The 23150-nt window shown below is 42.0% G+C and overlaps 1 protein-coding gene across 1 annotated transcript in view; it reads left to right on the top strand.

The window, feature by feature from the left end:
* Positions 1–6183: 6183 nt before the first annotated feature.
* kiaa1109 (KIAA1109) overlaps positions 6184–23150 on the top strand; it is a 175224-nt gene continuing 158257 nt past the window's right edge. The window contains exons 1-6 of the mRNA XM_080750799.1: positions 6184–6290; positions 15776–15905; positions 16499–16615; positions 17233–17311; positions 22147–22211; positions 22875–23049. Of these exons, the coding sequence (XP_080606925.1) occupies positions 15806–15905; positions 16499–16615; positions 17233–17311; positions 22147–22211; positions 22875–23049 (536 nt within the window). The 5' untranslated portion in view covers positions 6184–6290; positions 15776–15805. The remainder of the gene's footprint in view (positions 6291–15775; positions 15906–16498; positions 16616–17232; positions 17312–22146; positions 22212–22874; positions 23050–23150) is intronic.

Below are 23150 nucleotides of genomic sequence, written 5' to 3'. Positions count from 1 at the left end.
GAGAGAGAGAGAGAGAGAGAGAGAGAGTGTGTGTAGATATAATGTATATGGCCAGTCATAATCCTATCATAAATAAGCCTACCTTTAAGCTGAACGCCTCTTGTGATCACAGCAGACAAACACAGGGCAGCTCAGTCACGCTGTCACAGCGGGTGTACTGTATGTACAGTACGGATGGGCATTATTATGAGGCCGTGATCCTTCCTCTTGCAACTCCTTCCGAGACATCCTTATGGCACTCACTGTCACTATGGGAAAACTGGAGAGAATGTCCATTTCCATTAGGATCGAAAAAGACTTAATGTGACATTTCAGCACTTGAACCCCAGCATCACTATTATTCTGGGGGGAACATTTAACAAAAATAGCAGATCAAGTTTCAGGGGGCAAATACAGTAGCATCAAAATGTCATTTACCTTTAACACTATTCTATACATTGGCTATTTGAAAATCAACAATATATACAAGCTTAACGGGCTATAATATGATGCATGTATACAGCCTATATGTTGACCGCATCAGTACAAGAGATAATGTCTCTTATTTTTTTTTACAAATAAGCTATGTCCTGTAGGACAGTTGTTCTCAAACGTTTTAGCTTGAGACCCAAAAGAGAAATTATACGTTTGCCCAGCCGGGACCCAAACTAGCGAACGCAGCAGATCTCCAAGCTTGAATCTGTTTTGAATTTATGAAAGATTCTACTTTTTTTGGGAAATGTTTTTTGAAAGGGGATCCATAAAAATAAAAAATTGCTCAAAGACACTTCAACACTAACCCAGGCGGCAGCTGAGCTTTGACCGGGGTCCCACAGGGATCTATACTTGGCCCACTTGTTTTCCCCCCTCCACACCAAATCTCTATTGCCGAAAATAGGCGATCTACATGTCTCAGGACATTATGTGTTAACTTGCGATGCATTGTGAGCTTGTAGATCTGCTGTTTTTCGCTGAATGTTTGCCCATTTTGTCCTGCCTAGAATAGGTACACTATAGGGATCATGTGGTTAAACCAGCAGATCTATTTAAACCAACATAAATTGCAATTATGGAGCTAAAACACACAGAAAGAATTGGCTTTATAAAACACTTGCAACGTAATGTGACAACAGGTGGGCCTAATAAAATCTGGGGCCACAAACATGTAACTTGATGACGTTTATCGCTGTCCTCAGCTGTGTTTCGATTTACAATTCACAGTTTAGGCTAAACAAGGTAAACGCATGCAGGGAGACAGTGTAGTGCCTCAGTAAACTATACGACAGTGGTACCTTTTCAGGCTGCAACCCCCAAAATAATCATATTTTAACTGGGGACCCCCTCATCCTGACGATCAATAAGAGTTGAGGCATTACATTTTGTATAACACGGTTCTAATGTGAAAATAGCAGATCTACATGCTCACAAGGCCTCGCTTTGCGAGGCGTTGTGAGCATGTAGATCTGCTATTTTCACAATATCTACCTCTAATATTTGACAATTTGGCCAATGCTCAATTTGTAATTTTAGAGGTATTAAAACGTTTGTAAATTGTCACTTTAAAATGTGCATATACTCTCTATAGTCTATACACTTACACTTTATGTTGGTTTGTATACTGTTGAGTGAGAAAACAATGTTGCACATTAAGTTAGGGGACCTCCAAAGTCGACCCACAGGTTGAGAACCACTGAACTAGGTTCACAGGTAATAAACCAAGACCTTAGCATCAATATAAACGATACACTATCAAAATCATATCTGTACATTGAAACAATGGCATGCCAGGGAGACATCAAACCTATTTAGCACTATTTAAATAACATGCTATCCAAGTATAATAAGACTAACATAAACATGAGAACAATTAATGACCAATGATTGTCACTATTTTGCTAAATGCTCGAGATCTATGTTAAGTGCAAAAACCTAGAGTTAAAGACAAGTGGCTCCTAATAGGCCTAGGCTATTTTAAGCAGATGTTAAATGACATACAGTTCAGTTAATAATGAAACATCTTACCATGTACTTTTGAAAAGTGTACATTTTGAAGATCCACTCCTCAGTGAACACAAACAGCAGCTGATCCACATGGGCCAAACCGGTTGAATGAAGCTCCCTGACTGTCCCCACTCCCCAGGCACACATTTGTGCTTTCATGTCAAACCGGTGTTGCCAGGATGTTGCTGGAGAAACAAGCAACCCGATCTATGAAAAGAAGCCCAATAAGAAGCGACTAGCCTGCATGAATCTGGTGATGCGAGGTTAACATGATCCTTAGAACCTATATATACTAGTCCTGTGCCCGGGGGTGTGCACAGTATATGAGTGCACAGTATATGAGGTAGCATCGCTGCACGTTGTGAGCTTGTAGATCTGCTATTTTCTAAAAATATATAATATTTATTTGAGAACCACTGGTTTAAACTACATTAGGAAGCAAGACCCACATAAGCAATTAGGCCTACACATCAGAAAGTTGCTTAAAATAAGCAGACATGGCAACCCTTGTGAGGAGGCTGCTTGGTGTTAATGCTCACACTGAGAGGGCCAGTGATTGGTTGGAACAGTGGTTCTCAAACCTTTCAGGCAGGGACCCCCAAAATAATCACATTTGAACTGGGACCCCCCCCCCCCCCCCCCACCCTGACAAGCTATTGGAATTGTAGGCATTACACTTAGTTTGACTTGGTTCCACAATATACAATTTACAATTCAGGTATTTACCAGTAAGACGCCATGTCTTGGCCATCTGGCCAGTGATGTATATCGGACCAGTTACCCATGGAGACCCCTGGTACCCATACTGAGATCCAATACTGTATATGGAGGTGCGCTGTGAGAGCCCAAACATGCTGTCTCAGTTATTCGCTATGTGAAAGTCCTATGACATCTGACATCATACATACAATCCCTTTTATGCCCATATATGGAGATTCCTGTCTGTAGAACCAGCCACACAGATATGGGCTGTCTTCCTCCATATATGGGCATTCCCATATGAAGTCCTGTTAGATCTGTTAGTGTGGTTCCCCTGACATCACGTGATGTCAGAACGTGATGTCAGAGCTGATCTGAGTGAACGGATGGGGTTGTAGGGTTCGATCAGGTTTTGAAGGTATTGCAGTGCCATACCTTTGTCATCAGTGTTTTATACTGTGACGGGCAGCAACCAGGAGCCAGTGGAGGGAGTTGCTCCACTGGCTCCTGGTTATGAACATTTGGACTGGTTGCAAGACCAATCATGCTGGATCAATTAAGTGCACATGCCTGGGAGGCCATGAGCAGAATGATGCATCCACATTATGCATATTGAGAAAATAGCAGATCTACAAGCTCAGGCGAGGTGTTGTGGGCATTTTTTGTTTGTTTGCTAAAAGGGTTAGGGTTAACAGCTCGTTGCTAATAATAATCGTTGCTATAGAGTTCAGTAGCATGGGTCTCTGCTTCTCTCCAGCTCTTTAATAAACATAAAATACATTTCCAGGTGGTTGGGCAGTCTTTTGCCAATCAGGAGAAAGTACCCATGTGTTTTCAGTTATGTCTACTCATTCCTTTGTGACTTCCAATGTCACAATTATTTATCCATGTGTCCTGTGAGTTCTCTCTCTGATCGATAAAGAGCTGGAGAGACAGGGATTTACTGAGCAAACACTCCATAGCAATGAGTATCAATTTAACAGGCATTTTAACAAAAGAATAGGCTATCACACACCTTCACTCAAACCCATGTGACTGTTTAGTCCAGGGCTGACCTCAGAAGTTTGTATATTGGTAATTGAAATACCTCAAAAGTGTACTTAAAGGCCCGCTGACACACCCCGAAATTATAATGTTATGATACAGTAGGTCACGTGGTCTCTCTGAAAACGGTCTGAAACAGTCTGAAGCTCATGTCACAGTGTAATCTGCCCCTCGCCCCCCAACAACAGTATAAGTAGTCTAAGTACAGTCAATGAATTTGATTGGGTATTTTATGATTGACATCATAAAAATATTAACTCATATTTTAAGATGACTTTTTAAAGTGACAGTAGTACCCCTTTAGGTGACATTACCCCTTTAAGTAAATGTACTTATATTAGTGACTTTACACCACTGCTCATTAATAAACGAGCTAAGAAAATAAACGCAACCCACAACTACCAACATTTATAAGCGACTTTACAGACAAGCCACTTATGATTCGCAAACCTGGCAACACAGGCTCAAAGTTGCTTATAAGCAGACTTGGCAACATTGCCCCCAGCCTGCCCTCCCCTCAACTGATGGCGCGATGGAAAGACATTTACTTTGAATTGCACACCCTGTGCTAGCGGAAGTGTTGTAGATTAGTTGTGAGTTTTACTTTGAAATGCACACCCTGTACTAGCGGAAGTGTTGTAGATTAGTGGTGAGTGTTTTGTTTAGAGACCGCTCATCAGCTGGCTGACTGACAGTCCGCGTTGCCATGTCCACTTATTATAAGCGACTTTGGGCTTTCTTTCTTTCTGTAAAGTAGCTTGTAGTTCAAGTTGTAGCTTTGGGACTTCACTTGTTTCCAAACTGTAGTTGCTGATTTGTTTAAACCAGTGGTTCCCAAACAAACATTTAATGTCAAGATGGACCACCAATAAATCTTTGGCCAAGGACCCCCATCGGAAAATATTTTGTTCCAGGGATTAAGCATCTCAACGGAAATAAGCTTTGCCTTACCTGAGTTTCCTTTTAGTTGACCTTCTCCCCAAGATTTGTCTAGATAAAATGTTCAAAATAGTCACAAATATTTCAGATGCCCACCCCCTATGGAGGGCGTGACATGACATCATCATCATACCCGGAAGTTATGCGGGAACGCCTACTGAGTAGCAAAAAACTACTTTCTGGCCTTGACAAGTTGACAAGCCCATACATTCAAACAGAAAAGTCCTATCTGATTGTATTAAGTGACGTACAAACAACGTTAAACTCACTTTGTCACTCACTTGCTTGAAATGCTCGAGAAGTGTTGCGTCGTCTTGCCTAGCCTGGTAGTCTACTTGCCAGCCCATAGAGCCCCATTGTGAACCCGGACATATTGAGTACAATAAGGTTTTATCTTATAAATGTTGAGTAAGGGTCCCCAGCATGTAGAAACTGCCGGATGCTAACTTGCATATGTTGAGCAATTTTCATAATTTGCATAATTCGATTTATTTAGCATAATCCCCCATAATAAATGGATAATATGTCAAAAACTGATTGGCCGATTTGAACAATATTGGAGTGGTTTTGGGGGTTATTGAGGATGCTGAATCCATTTTCTAAATTCAAAATGGCCGTTTTAAACCGGAAATGGCCTTATACCAACTTAAAGTGGGGTGATTTTGATACTTTTTTATGTTGTATATGGCCATTTCCGGTTTAAAACGGCCATTTTGAATTTAGAAAATGTCGGAAATGGATTCAGCATTCTCAATAACCCCCAAAACCACTCCAATATTGTTCAAATCAGCCAATCAGTTTTTGACATATTATCCATTATTATGGTAACCTTTCGCCAGATGGTGGCAGCATTGCGTTGCATGCAACGCAATGCTGCCACCATCTGGCGAAAGTCAGGTTATTATTATGGGGGATTATGCTAAATAAATTGAATTAGGCCTATGCAAATTATGAAAATTGCTCAACATATGCAAGTTAGCATCCGGCAGTTTATAAATGCTGGGAACCCATACTCAACATTTCTAACATAAAACCTTATTGTACTCAATATGCCAGGGTTCAGATTCTGGCAAGTGGACTATGGGTGCAAGCCTGTTCGCTTCGTTCCGCGAGCTGATTTGTCTCTCGCATCGCGGAACGAAACAAACAGGCTGGCACCCAGGCTACGTCTTGCCAGTCACTACGAGTTGGACTAAAATATGGATCAAACAATTAACCAAAATAAAAACAACACCACGTCAAGGGTTTATTGGCTAGGCCCTAAAATGATATACTTGAGGACGGGGAATTGTTGCACTTTGGGGGTTAAAACTGATACCGGTTTGGTAGTGTAGTCCGGTCTGATGACTACAAAATGACGTAGGCTGTTTCCGCGTAGCGCTTGCTTCTGTGGCAGAACCTGGCAACACCTGCTGTCAGTGCCTGAGTGCCACTACTGGACTAGTACTGTAGTGTAGTACCCACACATACATACGCACACACATACACATACACACACACACACACACACACACACACACACACACATACACATAGCTGCGGTTAGCATCATGCTATTGCTTCCCAACAGAACGTTCTAACAGCGGAGCAACAACATGAGACCTCAGGCCACAGCAAAGTGCAAGCAGGTATGAGACGGTTCTCCTTGAACATGAAGAACACTCACACACACACACACACACACACACACACACACACACACACACACACACACACACACACACACACGCACGGAACACCACCAGCCGGTGGGACGCTGTGTGTGTGTGTGGGGAATTGGGCGCGGCCTGCTGGCGTTAGCCCTTCGAGCTAACAGACAGTTAGCATCAGTGATGGGATGTTGTTATTATTATTTACATCTATGGTTGTTGTGCTATGAAGAAAGCTGCATGTGAAACAATTCAACATTTTGTTTCCAATTCAAAGGAGCTTTATTGGCATGAGAAAACATAGGCTATACGTTTACATTGCCAAAGCAAGTGAAGTGTCACAAATAAAATAAAAACATTGGGAAAATAGGGAACATGTACAGTTGGAGAGAGGGTACAGCATTTGTGTCGCATTGTGACATTTTATACACAGGGTATAAACAAATAGCAGCATTATCTTTTCTCAAAAATGCATTTAAAGACACCACAACTTGTTGTCTTCCTTTCAGTTGACTCCTTGTATCAGACAGTGCACTGTGCTGTCCTGCACAAACCACTAATAAAGTGTTAAATCAATCAGCATCTAAAGACATTATATAAGAAAACATGATAATAAGCGAGCATCAGTGATGGTTAGTTATGAAGACAATGTGATAAACTAGCCAGCATCATTATTATGTTATAAAGACAACATAATGACTAGCTATTAGCTAACATCAGTGATGGTTAGTTAAAAGGCTAACATAATAACTAGTTAGCAGCGTTATTATATTATAAAGGCAACATAACTATCATAATGTTATAAATAGAACATAATAACTAGCTAGCAGTGTTATTATATTATAAAGGCATAATGTTATATAGACTGACAACATAACTAGCTAGCATCGTCAGTATTGTGTTTCTAAAGACAACATAACACCCAGCATCGTCATATTATGAAGACAACATACCTATAGCTATAGCATCATAATATTATAAAGAGAACATAATGACACGCTAGCATCTTTATTATGTTATAAAGGCAGTGTAACAGCTAGCATCAGGGATGTGTTGACAGGTTGTTGTGATGTGCAGTTTTATGAAGACAACATGATGACAGCTAACTTCAGTGCTGTGTTGTCTTGTTATGAAGACAACACCATACACAACAACAGGCTAGAGCAGGGGTCTTCAATGTTTTCACTCAGGCCAAGGACCCCTTAGCTGAGAGAAGAATGAAGCAGGGACCCCCTCTACATATTGTATACATGTGTGATGGAGATTTTCATCGACTTTTATAGATAGATTCTATAGACTTGTTTGTCTGTCATCAGTCTATGTTGGATGTTAATGTGTATTTTCAGACAGTTAACCTCTTAAATCGTTGATATTTTGTAAACTTGACCTTTCACTCTGTACTTGGTCTGCTCTTTTTTACCTCTACACCAAACCTATTTGCCGAAAATAGCCGAGCCGCGAGAGCTTGTAGATCTGCTATTTTTGGCTAAAGTTCTCCTCAGAATAGGGATGCGAGGGTTCAAGTGGCCCCCCTCCCTGTAGTCTAAGGGCCCCCAAGGGGTTTCCGGACCCCCTGTTGAAGACCCCTGGTGTAAGTCACATGTCAACAAGACTTAAGTTAAGAAGCAAGCAGAAAGACAACATAATAAACAACCTCACATTGTGTTAATGTGTTATCAACAGATATAGGGGCGGCATAGCTCAGGGGTAGATAAACCGTTATTATTATTATCACGAAGGGTTCCCGAAGGGTTCCCAGTTCGAATCCGGGCTCCCCCTGAGTTAATGTCGAAGGGTCCTTGGGCAAGACTCTGAACCCCTAGTTGCTCCCGGTGAGCAGGTTGGTGCCTTGCATGGTTTCCTCCGCCACCGGTGTATGAATGTGTGCGTGAATGGGTGAATGTAATGCACAATCTCTGTAAAGCGCTTTGTATAAAAGTGCTATATGAATGCACCATTTACCATTTTACCATTTACCAACAGACAAAGCTTAACTTGAATGACAGTGAAAGAGACAGCGTCTCGTTGTTGCACTCCATTCATTTTGAATGGCTGGTGGCACGTTAACATGTATCACACAGTATTACTAGTGTTGTTAACAAGTTGAATTATTGACATGGAGCACAGACAGCCAATTACTAACCAATCTCTCGAGACAAGAGTCACAGAAAAGTGGGCGGTCCCGTTTCATGACGATGGCTGATGATGATTACTAACTAATCTAACTAAACAGTCATTTACATAATGTAGCTACAGAAAATGGTAAAAACAAATGAAAATCTCAGAGAGTCTAAAGCAAAGTAGGAGGAGAACTGTCAGGCCAGTGACATAGATCATTATATCAGGTTCAGGTTCAGGTTCAGTTTTATTAGTCAAATGCACATCCATACAGGTATAGACATACATTGAAATGCTTGTGCCAAGAGCACTCTCAGCCTTATTACACACAAAAAAACAAGACAACAACAGGTCACCCAGGACAACCCAAAAACAACAAAACAACCATACAGTGTAACAGTGTACAGTTTAAAAACTGCGTATCTTGCACATGACTACCTACGTCTCGCTTCCATCTCTTCGTTAAGCATCCTGATTGCTTGAGCATAAAAACTATTACTGAAACGGGTGGTGTGAGATTTGATGCTCTGGTAACGTTTTTTGGATGGGAGGAGATAGAACAGGGAATGGGCGGGGTGACAGCTGTCCTTTAAGATGTTCTCTGTCTTTTTCTTACAGCGTGTGTTATAGATTGTGTGTAGCTGTGGTAATTCTGTGCCAATGATTTTGGCAGCTTTCTTCACAATTCTCTGTAACTGTGTACTGTCTTGAACAGTCACGTTACCAAACCACACTGTGATGCATCCTGTCAAAACACTTTCTATGGTACAGCGATAGAAATTAACAAGAGCCTTGGTGCTCAGGCCAAATCTCCTGAGGCGCCTCAGAAAGTACAATCGCTGCTGCGCTTTCATAAGGATACCTTCGCTGTTTTGAGACCATGTGAGTGAGTTTGTTATGTGAACACCCAGGAATTTGAAACTGTCCACTATGTCTACAGGTGAACCATTTATGGTTAAGGGACTGTGATTGACTTTAGACTTCCTAAAGTCAACGATGATCTCTTTTGTTTTACTAACATTTAGAGAGAGATTGTTATTCTGGCACCATAGGGTTAGCTCTTCAATTTCCCTCCTATAGGCCCTCTCATCATCGTTGGATATTAGTCCTATAACCGTGGTGTCATCTGCAAATTTGAGAATAGAATTATTGCCACACCTGGCAACACAATCATAGGTGAACAGACTATACAACAAGGGACTGAGGCAGCAGCCCTGGGGCGCTCCAGTCCTGGTCAATATCTTAGATGAATGCTTGTTCCCTATTCGTACAGATTGTGGCCTGCCTGTCAAAAAGTCAAACAGCCAGTTGCAGATACTACTGCCAAGACCTAGACCCCTGAGTTTCAACACACGTGTGTGTGTGTGTGTGTGTGTGTGTGTGTGTGTGTGTGTGTGTGTGTGTGTGTGTGTGTGTGTGTGTGTGTGTGTGTGTGTGTGTGTGTGTGTGTGTGTGTGTGTGTGTGTGTGTGTGTGCGTGCGTGCGTGCGTGCGTGCGTGCGTGCGTGCGTGCGTGCGTGCGTGCGTGCGTGCGTGCGTGCGTGCGTGCGTGCGTGCGTGCGTGCGTGCGTGCGTGCGTGCGTGCGTGCGTGCGTGCGTGCGTGCGTGCGTGCGTGCGTGCGTGCGTGCGTGCGTGCGTGCGTGCGTGCGTGCGTGCGTGCGTGCGTGCGTGCGTGCGTGCGTGCGTGCGTGCGTGCGTGCGTGCGTGCGTGCGTGCGTGCGTGCGTGCGTGCGTGCGTGCGTGCGTGCGTGCGTGCGTGCGTGCGTGCGTGCGTGCGTGCGTGCGTGCGTGCGTGCGTGCGTGCGTGCGTGCGTGCGTGCGTGCGTGCGTGCGTGCGTGCGTGCGTGCGTGCGTGCGTGCGTGCGTGCGTGCGTGCGTGCGTGCGTGCGTGCGTGCGTGCGTGCGTGCGTGCGTGCGTGCGTGCGTGCGTGCGTGCGTGCGTGCGTGCGTGCGTGCGTGCGTGCGTGCGTGCGTGCGTGCGTGCGTGCGTGCGTGCGTGCGTGCGTGCGTGCGTGCGTGCGTGCGTGCGTGCGTGCGTGCGTGCGTGCGTGCGTGCGTGGCGGTTTCTTGCTGTGAAACTGGCCTGACCACGAACCAATGCAGCTCACAGTGACTGACAGTTATTGTGTGACACTTAATTAAAACCGAAAGCACTTTGTGTGTGATCAGTGGTTAAGTGGTTGATCACCTGATCAGCAGCGATTGATGCTCTTGTCACAAATCTGGCAAAAAATGTAAGAATCTTTAGCTGGACAGCTCCTCATTTGACATACTGTAATGTATATGGGTTACACGATAAAATACAGTATTACTGTTCAGCATCACTCTAATCTCTCCATCAGACAAGACTGACTTGTGAGTCTGGTATCACTAGATACCGGTCTTTCTGGTACAGATGTTGTTTGACAAGTCTGAATCTCAATCAGTCTGTCTTGTCACACAGCTTAAATAGAATTCTTTTCCAGACTCATTACTCATAGCCAGAAGTCAACTGAGCTGTCAAATTAATTGAGATGTTAGAGAGAGAGAGAGATGCAACACAACACAACAAAACAAACATACAGTATGTTGCATTTCTTAGCCTAAACCTGGCACTCTTACAGTGTACTGCAGGGGTCTTCAACGTTTTCAGGCCAAGGACTCCTTTGTTGAGAGAGATGTAGCAGGGACCCCCACAACCGTTTCATAGATTCCATATACTGTAGTTTAACCCTCTAAGGCCCACGGTTGTAATATTACAACGTTTGTATTTTATTCAAAAAAAGGTTTAAATCATTTTATTTTAGCTCCCCCTACCACCTAAACATCACCATTGGATTCTATTGTTTAGTATTACAATGCCATTGGCCACAATATTTGCATATAAATACCCCCCACAGGGGCTGTCATTCACACCCGCCACACCCGCTGACATTCCAGAGTTTTGACGAACAACATCTCACTTTTTCATGGAAGCTATTCCTCACAAAAACATAAGTAAAATGCCTGTACTATTTTTTTTGGTGATCATTAGAATGTCTAGAACATGTACATATGTTATTATTGTGAAAAATATCCCCCATATGTAAATTAGAGCATGATTTATGATTTTTAATTTATGGCTATAAAACCTTACAAAAACATTTTTTTGAAAAAAACATTACATTTTCCTCTTAATAGGACTCCTACAACACCATCTGATTTTTTTCAATTTTTTATTTCAAGTATTTCTATATTCGGGCCTTAGAGGGTTAATCGTAGGAGATGTCTGCGCGCTTCAGCCAGTAGTTATGGTAGAAGGACTCGTTGGTGCTCAACAAGGGCAATTACCTGGGCACTTCAAAAATTACTACCCAGATAAAAAATGATGGAGCACTCAACTGGTCTGCACGTTCATTTATTGTAGAGCGACAGGGTGACTGACGTTTCGACTGACGTTTTTTATCTGGGTAGTCATTTTTGAAGTGCCCAGGTAATATGTCTTTTTACTGTAGTTTAATCGTTTGACAGCACAATCATCAGTGTATTTTGGATTCATGTCAATTTGTGTTTTCAGATATTTAACCACTAAACTCTTTGCCGAAAATAGACGATCTACAAGCTCACAACGCCTCACAGCGCGAGGCGTTGTGAGCTTGTAGATCTGCTCTTTTTGGCTAAAGTTCTCAGAATATGGGTTCAAGTGGTTAATATAAAAAAGGAGAAAAAAAAAACTTCCTATCACTCAAAGACTTGGAGGACCCCCTGTAGTAACTCCGAGGGCCCCCTAGGGGTCCCAGACCCCCTGTTGAAGACCCATGGTGTACTGTATATGTGTACATATTTGTGCTTTTCCACCCAATACGGTTTAAGGTGGATTAGACGAGGATTTGTAAGTGTGTACGCATTCATAGCGCACAAACAACAGAGTCCTGTATGTATGGGCGGCTAACTCCTCTTAGTCAGAGGGGTTATATGTTCACATGCACGCAAGACACACTTTTTAAGTGTTACTACCAGCCATTACACAAATCCCTGGTGCATTTCACTGGCTGGTGGTAGCCAACCACTTTGGCAGCAGGTAACCTAGCGGGCCGTCATTCGATGGAGACGCTGTTATATTTTTATACTTCCCTATTTGACTGATAAAATGGTGACAGTGGATCCGGAAGGGTTTTGAAATTCATCAGCCACACCATTGAACGAAAAACAAAAGAAGGCCTGCATTGCTGTACAAGCACAGACATGCAATGACATCTAGTCAGCAGTTAGCAGAGTCGTGTGCCGTTTCCCAAACACAGGGTCGGGACCCATTTGTGGACACACATTTATGGGTCGGGAGTACATTTCCTGTTTTTCCGTTCAAAAAAATAACTCGTAAAGGATATGTTACGGATGTGTTTTTCATATTGTCTTTTTTAATAACAAAAACATTTAACATTTCTCAAATTACATATACATTTATTTAACAGAATTTCAAATGGACCCGTAAGTCGCTTTGGTTCCATTTTGGACACTCTAGTCTAAGAAGACCCACAAGGGTCCATTTGGAACCCCCTCAGAGGGTCCCAGAGGGTCCCTGGACCTCACCTTGAGAACGACCATGATTTTATGCTTTATCTATTAAACAATAGCAGCCGCGCTGTGAGCTTGTAGATCTGCTATTTTTTTTAAATCGTGAACATGGGTGCAAGTCTTTGAATATATCGACCTGATCTTCTAAATCCTTCTTCTAAATCAGTGGTTCTCAAAACTTTTTCACTTCAAGGACCCCCAAAATGAATTTTGTATGTATTTGGCTGCAGACCCTCATCTCAAAATATGTTGTTCCATGGACCCCCCAGAAGCAGAGATTTGAGTTACAAAAGTTTGATTTGAAAAGTATATAGATATGCACACATCTTCACAACTTAATACAAATAGCAGATCTACCAGCTTGCAGCAAGCTTGTACTGTGTATCTGCTATTTTTTTTTCTTTTATAGTTAAAGCATAAAATAATGGTCAAAGTAATAACGCATAATAATGGGCTAACATACTCTTCCAAAATTGTATGAATTGAATGAAGTCCTGGAATGTCTTTGTAGCTTTGAATCTGCACAATACAGTATATTCAGACTCAAGGATCACACCTACATTCATGCATCTGTGTGGTTGCAGACAGTGTTCCACACTGGTCCCATGGCTCAAACTAATTGACATGAGACTGATTAGTGTGGTCTTGGTATTTAATTTGTCAGTACATTTTGATTCACTGATGATGATGATGAGAACTGGAGATTTTACACAGAGCTTGGAAAACCAGAGCCTTACTTTGCTCATAGTTAGGAGGATGCATTTTTCGGAGGCCTGTAATGTATCACTCTTTGTGCAGCCCATCTGCATTCTGCAATGCAACCATGCACCTAAACACTATAAGGGTTTTTAGTTTCACCCGATTTGATTGTTTGCTCCTAGTGACTATAGGACCTAATCTCCTAGTCTCTAGTCTCTTGTAGCCAGAAGGTCAGAGATACATTTTGGGAAATCTAAATTCAGTGTATGGACTTGACAAAACCTGCTGCTTTGAAAAGCAATCCTGATACCAGTTCTCAATGGAAAGGACCACCTGAAGTCTTAAGATTGCTTGTGCAATGTCATTATTTTTCAAATCACTAAATTCTTTCGCACAGTTTTGGCCCTTACATTGAATGTGGACAGAGTTATAGTGCTGATCCTCTAACTGGGGCCTATGTGGTAGCATGGGCCTGGACCGCTAGACCAGCAGGAGGCCGGAATGCCTTGATTTATAGAAGTTTAGAAAAAAAAGGATCATAGAATGAATGTCAACAGATATGGTGGAAAAACAAACAATTGTTTCATATGCAATTGTAGTCTTAATTAGTTTAGCATTATTCATTTGTGTCTGACTGTGTCAATGGCTTCTGAAACTCATTTTAACTTTAATGAAAAAAACTATTCTGAAACTTTTCAGCAATAATAATAATAATAATAATAGCTGTGATTTATATAGCGCTTTTCTTAGTACTCAAAGACGCTTTACAATACTAATTGTTTGTGTGTGCATGCGTGTGTGTATGGCAGATAAAAACAACAACTTTATTAGGAAAAGTATTATTCAGCAGTATTCCGTCATTGTATCTACTGTACCTGTCTGTGTTCAGTTCTCCATTACCCAGGCTGGGAACTGCTGTAGGCCTATTGTTTCACTTAAGTAGCCTACCAACAACTAATCTGCATTCTAGGCTTCTACGTGTGCTATCATAATAGCTATAGAGGGTATGCATGTCCACTGGGACCCGCCCCCCTAATCTAGACTGAGTGGCAACACATTGAGCAGCATGGAGCATTGGAGTTTGGAAGTGCTAGTTGAAAATCACTCAACGGCCCTGCATTAGCCTAGTAAACGACCAACTTCCGTTCTCCAGGAGGAATGAAATGGTTTCTGGAAGAGGGGCGGGTACGAGGCTAGCCCTGCATACCACCTGTTTCTAAATTGCATATAATGCAGGAGGCAGCAGGATGTTGTGTTGTAGAAAACGAGTGCTTCCAAACTCTGACACCTGGAAAAATAAAAACCTGCACAGAATGTCTTGACAGAAAGTAGCTCATAACTTGCCTATGGTGGATTTTTATGAAACAAAAACTTTGCAGACAGAAAGAGGATAATTCAAGCTTTCAGTACAGCCGCAATGTTGGTGTGTTAACTTTGTTTAATTCAATCAGATAGGACTTTTCTGTTTGGATGTATGGACTGTCAATGGCAGAAATTAGTGCCACTCAGTAGGCGTGTTCCCACATAACTTCCAGCAACAGTGATGTCACACGCATACCCTCTATAGTGTGACAGTAGTCTTGCACGTGCACATGCTCAAAAGACTGGTAGGACGGCATGGTTCCGTTTAGGGATGGGACGATATGAAAATGTCATATCACGATTATTGTAACCAAAGAAATCGTGATTTACGATATTATCGCGATAATCAAAATCCATTATCCTGGGGCTGAACATTTTCCCAAAAATAGCCGATCTACAAGCTCACAACGCGACGCGTTGTGAGCTTTAAATGTTTAAATGGTACCGGATATGCAGCTCGGCAAATAAAAGGTGAATTGACCCCAGTGCATGACGGAGGACGATGTCACGATAAATGATATCTCCACGATACGATTATCGTGAGTGTTTTTTATCACGATAAACGATAATGTTGTGACACGTTGTGAGCTTGGAGGTCTGCTATTTTCGATATTTTCACCAAAAGGCCCTTTTAGAAATGTCAGCCCCTTCCTCTCTTCACATTCTCTGGACGTCCCTGATCCCTATAATAAATGCAGTATTCAGTCAATCAGTCAGTCAGTCACAGTGAGTGTGTTGCTGTGATCTTCCAGAGCCCTCACTGAAGGCCAGCAGCAGCAGCCATGGAGTCTGCCAAAACCAACGAGAGCAGCTTCCCCACCTACGTGGACCTGGATGACTTCCTCACCAAGCACAACTCCAACTTCGTCTGGCTGCTCGTGGGTGAGTGTGGACACAGCCCTGTCGCAATTATTACATCATCGTCTAATCGCAATTATTTGACGTAATCGTAATTGTTTTGTCATAATCGTTTTTCATGTTGAAACATTTTCATATAGTTTAAACATTTTCAAAAATAGTGAAAAAAGCTATATTGGCTATTTCTACTATCAACTTTCTTTTTGAAGTATGAAGTTGTCATACAGGTTATGTGCAACGTCAAAGACTAAAAAGCCAAACAGAAATGTAATTGTCAATGACAAAAACATTGTTAATCGCAATTATTTGAGTGACAATTAATTGGCAAGTAAAGTGGAGTTTGCTTTCACAGGCAAGTGCATTTGAGTGGAGAAGCAACTTTAGTAAGCTAAACACAACACAAGATTATGTTGTATTTAAAATATACTGCGGTATGTCTTGTTTACACTGCGCCAGAGTGTTCAAATTTTACCTAACACAATTTACTTTTCGGGAAAGTGGACATGACCTTTCAGCAATACGACCTGTACTTACTTACCCGACGGGCAAGTGCCTCTGAGACCTCTCCTCTCCTGTCCTGACTCCGTTCCACTGTCCTGTGCTTTCTCTCCCCGCAGCCACCATTCTGTCCTGTGGATGGATTATTTATTTAACTTATTACAACTCTCGTAACATTGGCCTCATCCTCACGCTCATCATCAACAGACTCTACAAGGATGGCTACATTCACATCGGTGAGTTTGGTCCTGGAAACCTCCGTTTCTCTGCCTGTCTCTAGGGATGGGACGATATGAAAATGTCATATCACGATTATTGTGATAAAAGAAATCGCGATTTACAATATTAGCGCGATAATCAAAATTCATTATCCTGGGGCGGAACATTTGCCAGAAAATAGCAGATCTACAAGCTCACAACACTTTGCAACGCAACGCGTTGTGAGCTTGTAGATCGGCTATTTTTTTGGCAAAGACATTTGATAGAGAGTGAGAAAAAGACTGTATCAAGTTGGTATATTATAAGTACGTTTTACCAATAGAGGGTTTAAATGGTACCGGATATGCTGCTCGTCAAATAAAAGGTCAATTGATCCCAGTGCGTGACGGAGGACAATGTCACGATACATTAAATCTCCACGATACGATTATCGTGAGTAGTTTTTTCATCACGATAAAGGATAATATCGCTTATCGTCCCATCCCTTCTTGGGGCTCACGAGACCAGTGGTTCTCAACCTTTTTCTGTTGAGAACCACTAATAATAATAATATTTTTCATGTCTTAATGTGTGGTTAAAGCATTGTGATAGTTAGTGATGATTGACATGACATTGTGTGTGATGTTGGCTCCAGGTTCCTTCTCCTTCTCCGTGCTGTCTGGTAAAGTCATGTTCAGAGACGTCTACTTCATCAATGAAGACATGTCTATCCGGTAAGCTTCATTCATCTACAGCAGGCTTTCTCAAAGTGTGTGTGTGTGTGTGTGTGTTTGTGTGTGTGGGGGGGGGGGGCACCATGGCACCCTAAGGGCCCCCCCAGACAAACAGAATTTGTACGCAATGTTGTGGCATTTGAGGAATTTATGACTGTGACGAGGAACAGCCCAAATTCGCTCACGTTGCACAGTTTTTTTTTTTGCTTCGTGTGGAAGCGCCTGCCGATATGTTAATTAGCTTTTTTACGACCTTTTTTACAACCCACCCGACAGGAGAAAATATCAAACTTGCTTGAAAATCACCGCACAGCGGGGTAGAGATCCAACAGTGATCCGGTGTGGAAACGGGTAGTGATGATATATCTCCGAGCAAATCTCTCCTTTTTCCTTTCCTCTCTCGACTCTCCCTCTCTCTCCTCCTCCGTCCCCACTCACTCCCGTCACTAGTTATTACTATTATTTTCATAAACATCATATGATTAGAACCTACTACCATTTAAAGTTTGTATCATGATCTTACTTTTAATGTCACTGGTTTAATTTCGTATCGCTTCGCAGCGCAGCCCAGCAGCAGCGCCGAGGCGCTTTGTATTATAGCAGATTGTTGAGTTTTGAAAGTCACTTTAAAACAGTTCGGTTTTGCATGCAGGAATAAATCAATGATCAGCCTCTTTGCGCACAGTGCGCCATGCAGTTTGAGTGGTTATAGACACGTTTGTTTATCCAGAAACATATCTTTTATGGCTTTGTTTTATTTACGGTTTGGGAGATTCAAGGCCAACACAGCGGGCGCACCGCGCTATTGTTTATGCGGTGAAAGGCAAATCAAGCTTGTCGCTGACAGCTGCTGCTCTTCAGCACTGCGCTTTGAGGGAGGCGTGATTTATTTTAATTTTTTTTGTCTCATCACGTCTCGCACCAGATTTCACCACAGGGGAGTCGGAGGAGAGGTCTTGTTGTGTGTGTGGGCCTGTCCCGCGTCTCTCGCACAGCGGGACACACGACCCAATAATTGTCAAGACTGAGGATGGTGTAGTGTGTGTGCTCATACGATCCGATGAAAAAATTATAATATCGTATTGTAGGCGAAATCTCTTAGTCTGTAGAGGCTTTAACCCTAGGGATGTGGTTCTCAAGCCGCGACCCCGGAAATAATCATACCCCCACCCTGACAAGCACTATAGCCGGGGATCCAGTCATCAAAATGGGAGAGGACCTGTGATGTTCTGCCGCACTTTTTGCGGCTCAAACTAGGGGTTCTTCATCATTCTGAATCCATTGCAAGCATTTGTTTTGCATGAAAAACATTCCTTGGGCAAAATATTGGCCCGCAAAAACTGTGAAAAGTGGAAAAAAAGTGATGACTCATCACTTTTCACAGCTTTTACGGGCCAATATTTTGCCCAAGGAATGTTTTTCATGCAAAACAAATGCTTGCAATGGATTCAGAATGATGTTGAACCCATAGTTTGACCTCTCACATGCTACTTAAAGAAGATTTTTTTCTTTTTTGAATATTTCTAGTGGAGTCGATGGGACAGTGAATATACAAATGGCCATAACTTTTTTTCGCGACGTTTCCGGCAGAGCAGGCCTCTGATTCTGTGGACCTTAATGACCAAACTAATAGATGAAACAGAAATAAAAAGTGCGGCAGAACATCACAGGTACCCTATTCCTTGAGCTTTTGGGCATGTGGATCCCCGACTACTAAGAGTTGAGTCATTACATTTTGTCTAACATGATTCTATTGTGAAATAATAGCAGACCTACATGCTCACAATTTACAATTTACAATTTAGGCATTTAGCAGACGCTTTTAATTCAAACCGACTTACAATAAGCAGGTAATACATCAATATAATTGATGTATTACCCCGTAATGATCATTTCTATTTTCTCCTCAAATGATTGTCTTCGGAATACAAAAAAAAAAAAAGAAAATCCATGAATCCATTCCAAGGCTCCATGGAGTCAATAATCGATGGGGGTCCCGACCCACAGGTTGAGAACCAATGACCTTAGTAGTCCATAAGCCTACAGGTTACGTCACACGTCTGGGCACATTTGTGCTTTGAGCCAGACCATGTGGGACAGCAGGCTAATTTGGACGTGGAAAAAAAGCCACGTTTGTGGGGGAGAAAAACAAAACAAAAAAAATCTAATCTAAGATTGCGTTAAAGGATCAAAGAGCCAATAACACTGGTTGTTACGGGGGTAACGATAGATAGATAGATAGATAGATAGATACGATGCAGTCTGATGTAGCAGTATAAGTCTTGGTTTCATGAACAATAGAGGGTATGCGTGTGACATCATCATCATACCCGGAAGTTTTTCAGGAACGCCTACTGAGAGGTAAAAAACTACTTCCTGGCCTTGACATCCCATACATCCAAACAGAACAGTCCTATCTGATTGCATTAAACAACATTAAATGACATTAAACTCACTTTGCAACTCACTTTGCCACTCGTTTTGCAATTCACTTTATGCATGTGCATACCCTCTATCTATACAGTTTCCCAATCAGGTACCAACAGTGGTGTAAAGTAACTTAGTACATTTACTTAAGTGCTGTACTTTTGCGGTATTTGCATTTTACTTGAGTATTTCAAATTTCCAATAGTGTAGATCTGTAGATCTCAGATAGTTGTAGATCTGCTTTTTTCCAAACATTTTGTACTTTTACTTTTGGTACTTTTAAGGGAGTGTTCGTCTAATACTTAAGGTGGGTATAGTCCATAGCGAGGGGGGGTTCTCAAATAATAATTTGATTGTCAGGGGGGACCATGACTTTTTTATTTTGGCTGGAGGGGGGTCCATGCAACTTTAATTTGTTGAATTTTGTATTAAAAAAATGTTTTCTTTTGTTATTTTTCATACGTGTTTACTCCCCTATATTTATCAAGTTCCCCCTGATTAACTTGGTATATTCCGCTTCTGTAACGCATTCATTGGGCGCAGTCGGCGACTCGGCGGCAGTCGGCGCTGACAGTGCAGTGCTTCGAGTTTGTGTTGCATTCTACAAAAGTGATTGTGAAGCAAACAGAAGAACCAACACAGGGCTTTACACACGAGTGCTGCAGTATATCCTATACGTATATTAATTAGGCCTACTTTAAACCATACAGCTTTTGGTAGGCTGTAGACTATAATAACTTGAATAATATGAATGCCATATTTAATTTCGTATCGGCATTGCCAGGGTGGCATTGCGCACTAGGCTAAAATACCCTATATAGCCTATAACGTTCTCTACAATAAGTAATTGTAGATGATAGTTATATCTATCAAATATGGTTTTATATAGCAAATCAATGTCGGGAAATGTCCATTTTGGGAGCGCACTGCATGGCGCACTGGTAGATCAGCCAACGTTATACATCTTTAGATGTAATAGGGACACAATACAGTCCATGGAAGTGGGGCTTTCCAAGGAAGAGGTGACGTTTTATTTGTTTTAATCGCTTCATAATTGACCGAGCCATGATGAACTTAAACCAGAAGAACAAAACGTAATCCTGTAGGCAGGATTTTTTTGCTCTCTCGCTTTCTCTCTCCATCTCTCTCTCGCTCTGTTCCAAATCATGTCCAAATGGAGACGCTTCATGCGCGGAGCGCAGAGACACACACACACAGAGAGAGAGAGAGAGAGAGAGAGAGAGAGAGAGAGAGAGAGAGAGAGAGAGACGTTATCTTGCTGTTTGGTTTATTGCAAGATTTTGCGAGTCTGCTGGCCGCCGCTCGTTTTATTTTTGATCGCCCGTTTCCGACCGCAGGTAAATAGGCCTAGGCTACCCTGCTTGGTCACCGCCTGGTTACATTGTGGTTGAACTTGAAGAATTAATATTCACAGGGAGATGGAGGATGCATTATTAGTCAGCTTGGATACATACATGTCCCGTGGACAGACGTGGACTAAGCAAGGCTTGTTGCGGTTGACAAAGTGGAGCAAACGTATCCTATATGCAAGAATGTTGCAACTTCTTCCCTCCCATAATTCGCACTGACTACCGAATTATGTATGAGAATGTGGCCTGAGACTGAAATGTATAAGCAGTCATATCTGTCAAATATTGTTAGTTCAAGGCAATAACAAAGCTTTCGGCAGGGAAGGAGGTATAGGAGAAACAGCTTGGTTTTAAACTATGATTTTAGATGTTATATCTGTTCACAGTTGCTCAATCTTTCTTTTGTTTTGAGTGTTGTGGAACCAAATGGACCCTTTCTGTATTAGTTGAGTACAAAGAGACCCACATTTAATCCCAAAAGCTTTCTTGTGGTCCTTTTAGTTGACCTATCCTATTGCCAAAATAAAATGCCTGGGTTTCCGAGGCTAATCTTGTATCAATGAACTGTACTGTTCTGTACCCTCAATCAATCAATCAATTGTCAAATAGGGTGCTATATTTTGTGTGTGTGTGTGTGTGTGTGTGTGTGTGTGTGTGTGTGTGTGTGTGTGTGTGTGTGTGTGTGTGTGCGTGCGTGCGTGCGTATATATATATATATATATATATATATATATATATATATATAGTTTATTGGGGAGGGGGGGGGGCATGCATTTTCTTCAAGTCACGCAGGGGGGATCACCAAAAAAAATCTGAAGGTTGGGGGGGGGGCAAGGAATTTTTTTTTAAAGTTACAATCTGTCAACCAGCCCCCCCTAGTGGCTAATAAACGTACACTCCCTAAGTATGCTGACACTGTCAACACTTTCGCACTAACAGAGTATTTCTACATTGCAGTATCTATACTTTTACTTGAGTAAAGAAATGACTGACTGACTGACTGGCTGGGTACCAATAAAGCTTGCTCTTATCTCCTAGGATACAAGATGGCTTCCTCATCTTCCGCTGGTGGAAAATGTACAACCCCAAACAGAAGCAACACGGTGAGTAGAAAGAGAATGGATTCAATGCTCTTTTTGGAATATAAATGCTGAGGAAGAAATGTACTCAAGTTGTCATTGGTTTCACCTGAATTATCGATTGGCATAATAACAGAATTGGGGAGAAAAAGGGTATAAAAAAAGGGTATTCTAACCTGCTAAAAGAAAGTAAACCAGGAAAGGCATATTTATAGGTAAACACATCTCCACATAACTATATACAAAGTCAAACTATTTTTTGGTTAAAATCAGTGTTTGTTTAGTAACAGGGTACTGAAGTACTGGAGAGACTGGGACAAACTATAGCAGGGATCAGAATATAGAGACGTTTAACAATTTTTCTTTGTTTTGTTTTAAGCCAAAGGAAAACAAAACATCACATACTTAAAAAAAAAAGAAAAAACTCTCCTGAACTTGAATGCAGCATCTTATGTTGAAAGAATTGCCCTCACTGTGTAGAAATCCATGCCGTTACGCCACATCCCCAGTATTCACTTCATTATGCTTAGTTTAGTGTGGTATCAAGTGCCGAAAATAGCCGACCTCTAAGCTCACAACGCGTCGCGCTGCAACGCGCTGTGAGCTTGGAGGTCTGCTATTTTCAATTTGTCCACCAAAAGGCCCTTTTAGAAATGTCTAACATGTCTCTGCCCGTCCCTGTTCCAGACCCCAAGGCAGAGACCAGGCTGTACGTGACCATCAACGGCTTTGAGTTCCACGTGTACAACCGCACAGCGCTGTACGCCCACATGCAGGAGATCTTCGGCCTGGAGCCCACCATATTGTCCCCCAAGAAGGACGAGGAGAGGGGGCGCGAAGACAGAGACAAGACCCTGGACAGGTCTGCCTGTCACAATTTTTACATCATCATCTGATCACAATTATTTCAGATAATCACAGTCATATTGCATAATCGTCAATGTTGAAAAATAGCAGAAATAG

Source organism: Nannobrachium achirus, assembly GCF_963921795.1.
Source record: "Nannobrachium achirus genome assembly, chromosome: 20".
Classification (NCBI taxonomy): Eukaryota; Metazoa; Chordata; class Actinopteri; order Myctophiformes; family Myctophidae; genus Nannobrachium; species Nannobrachium achirus.
This window is presented reverse-complemented; position numbering and strand designations above follow the sequence as displayed.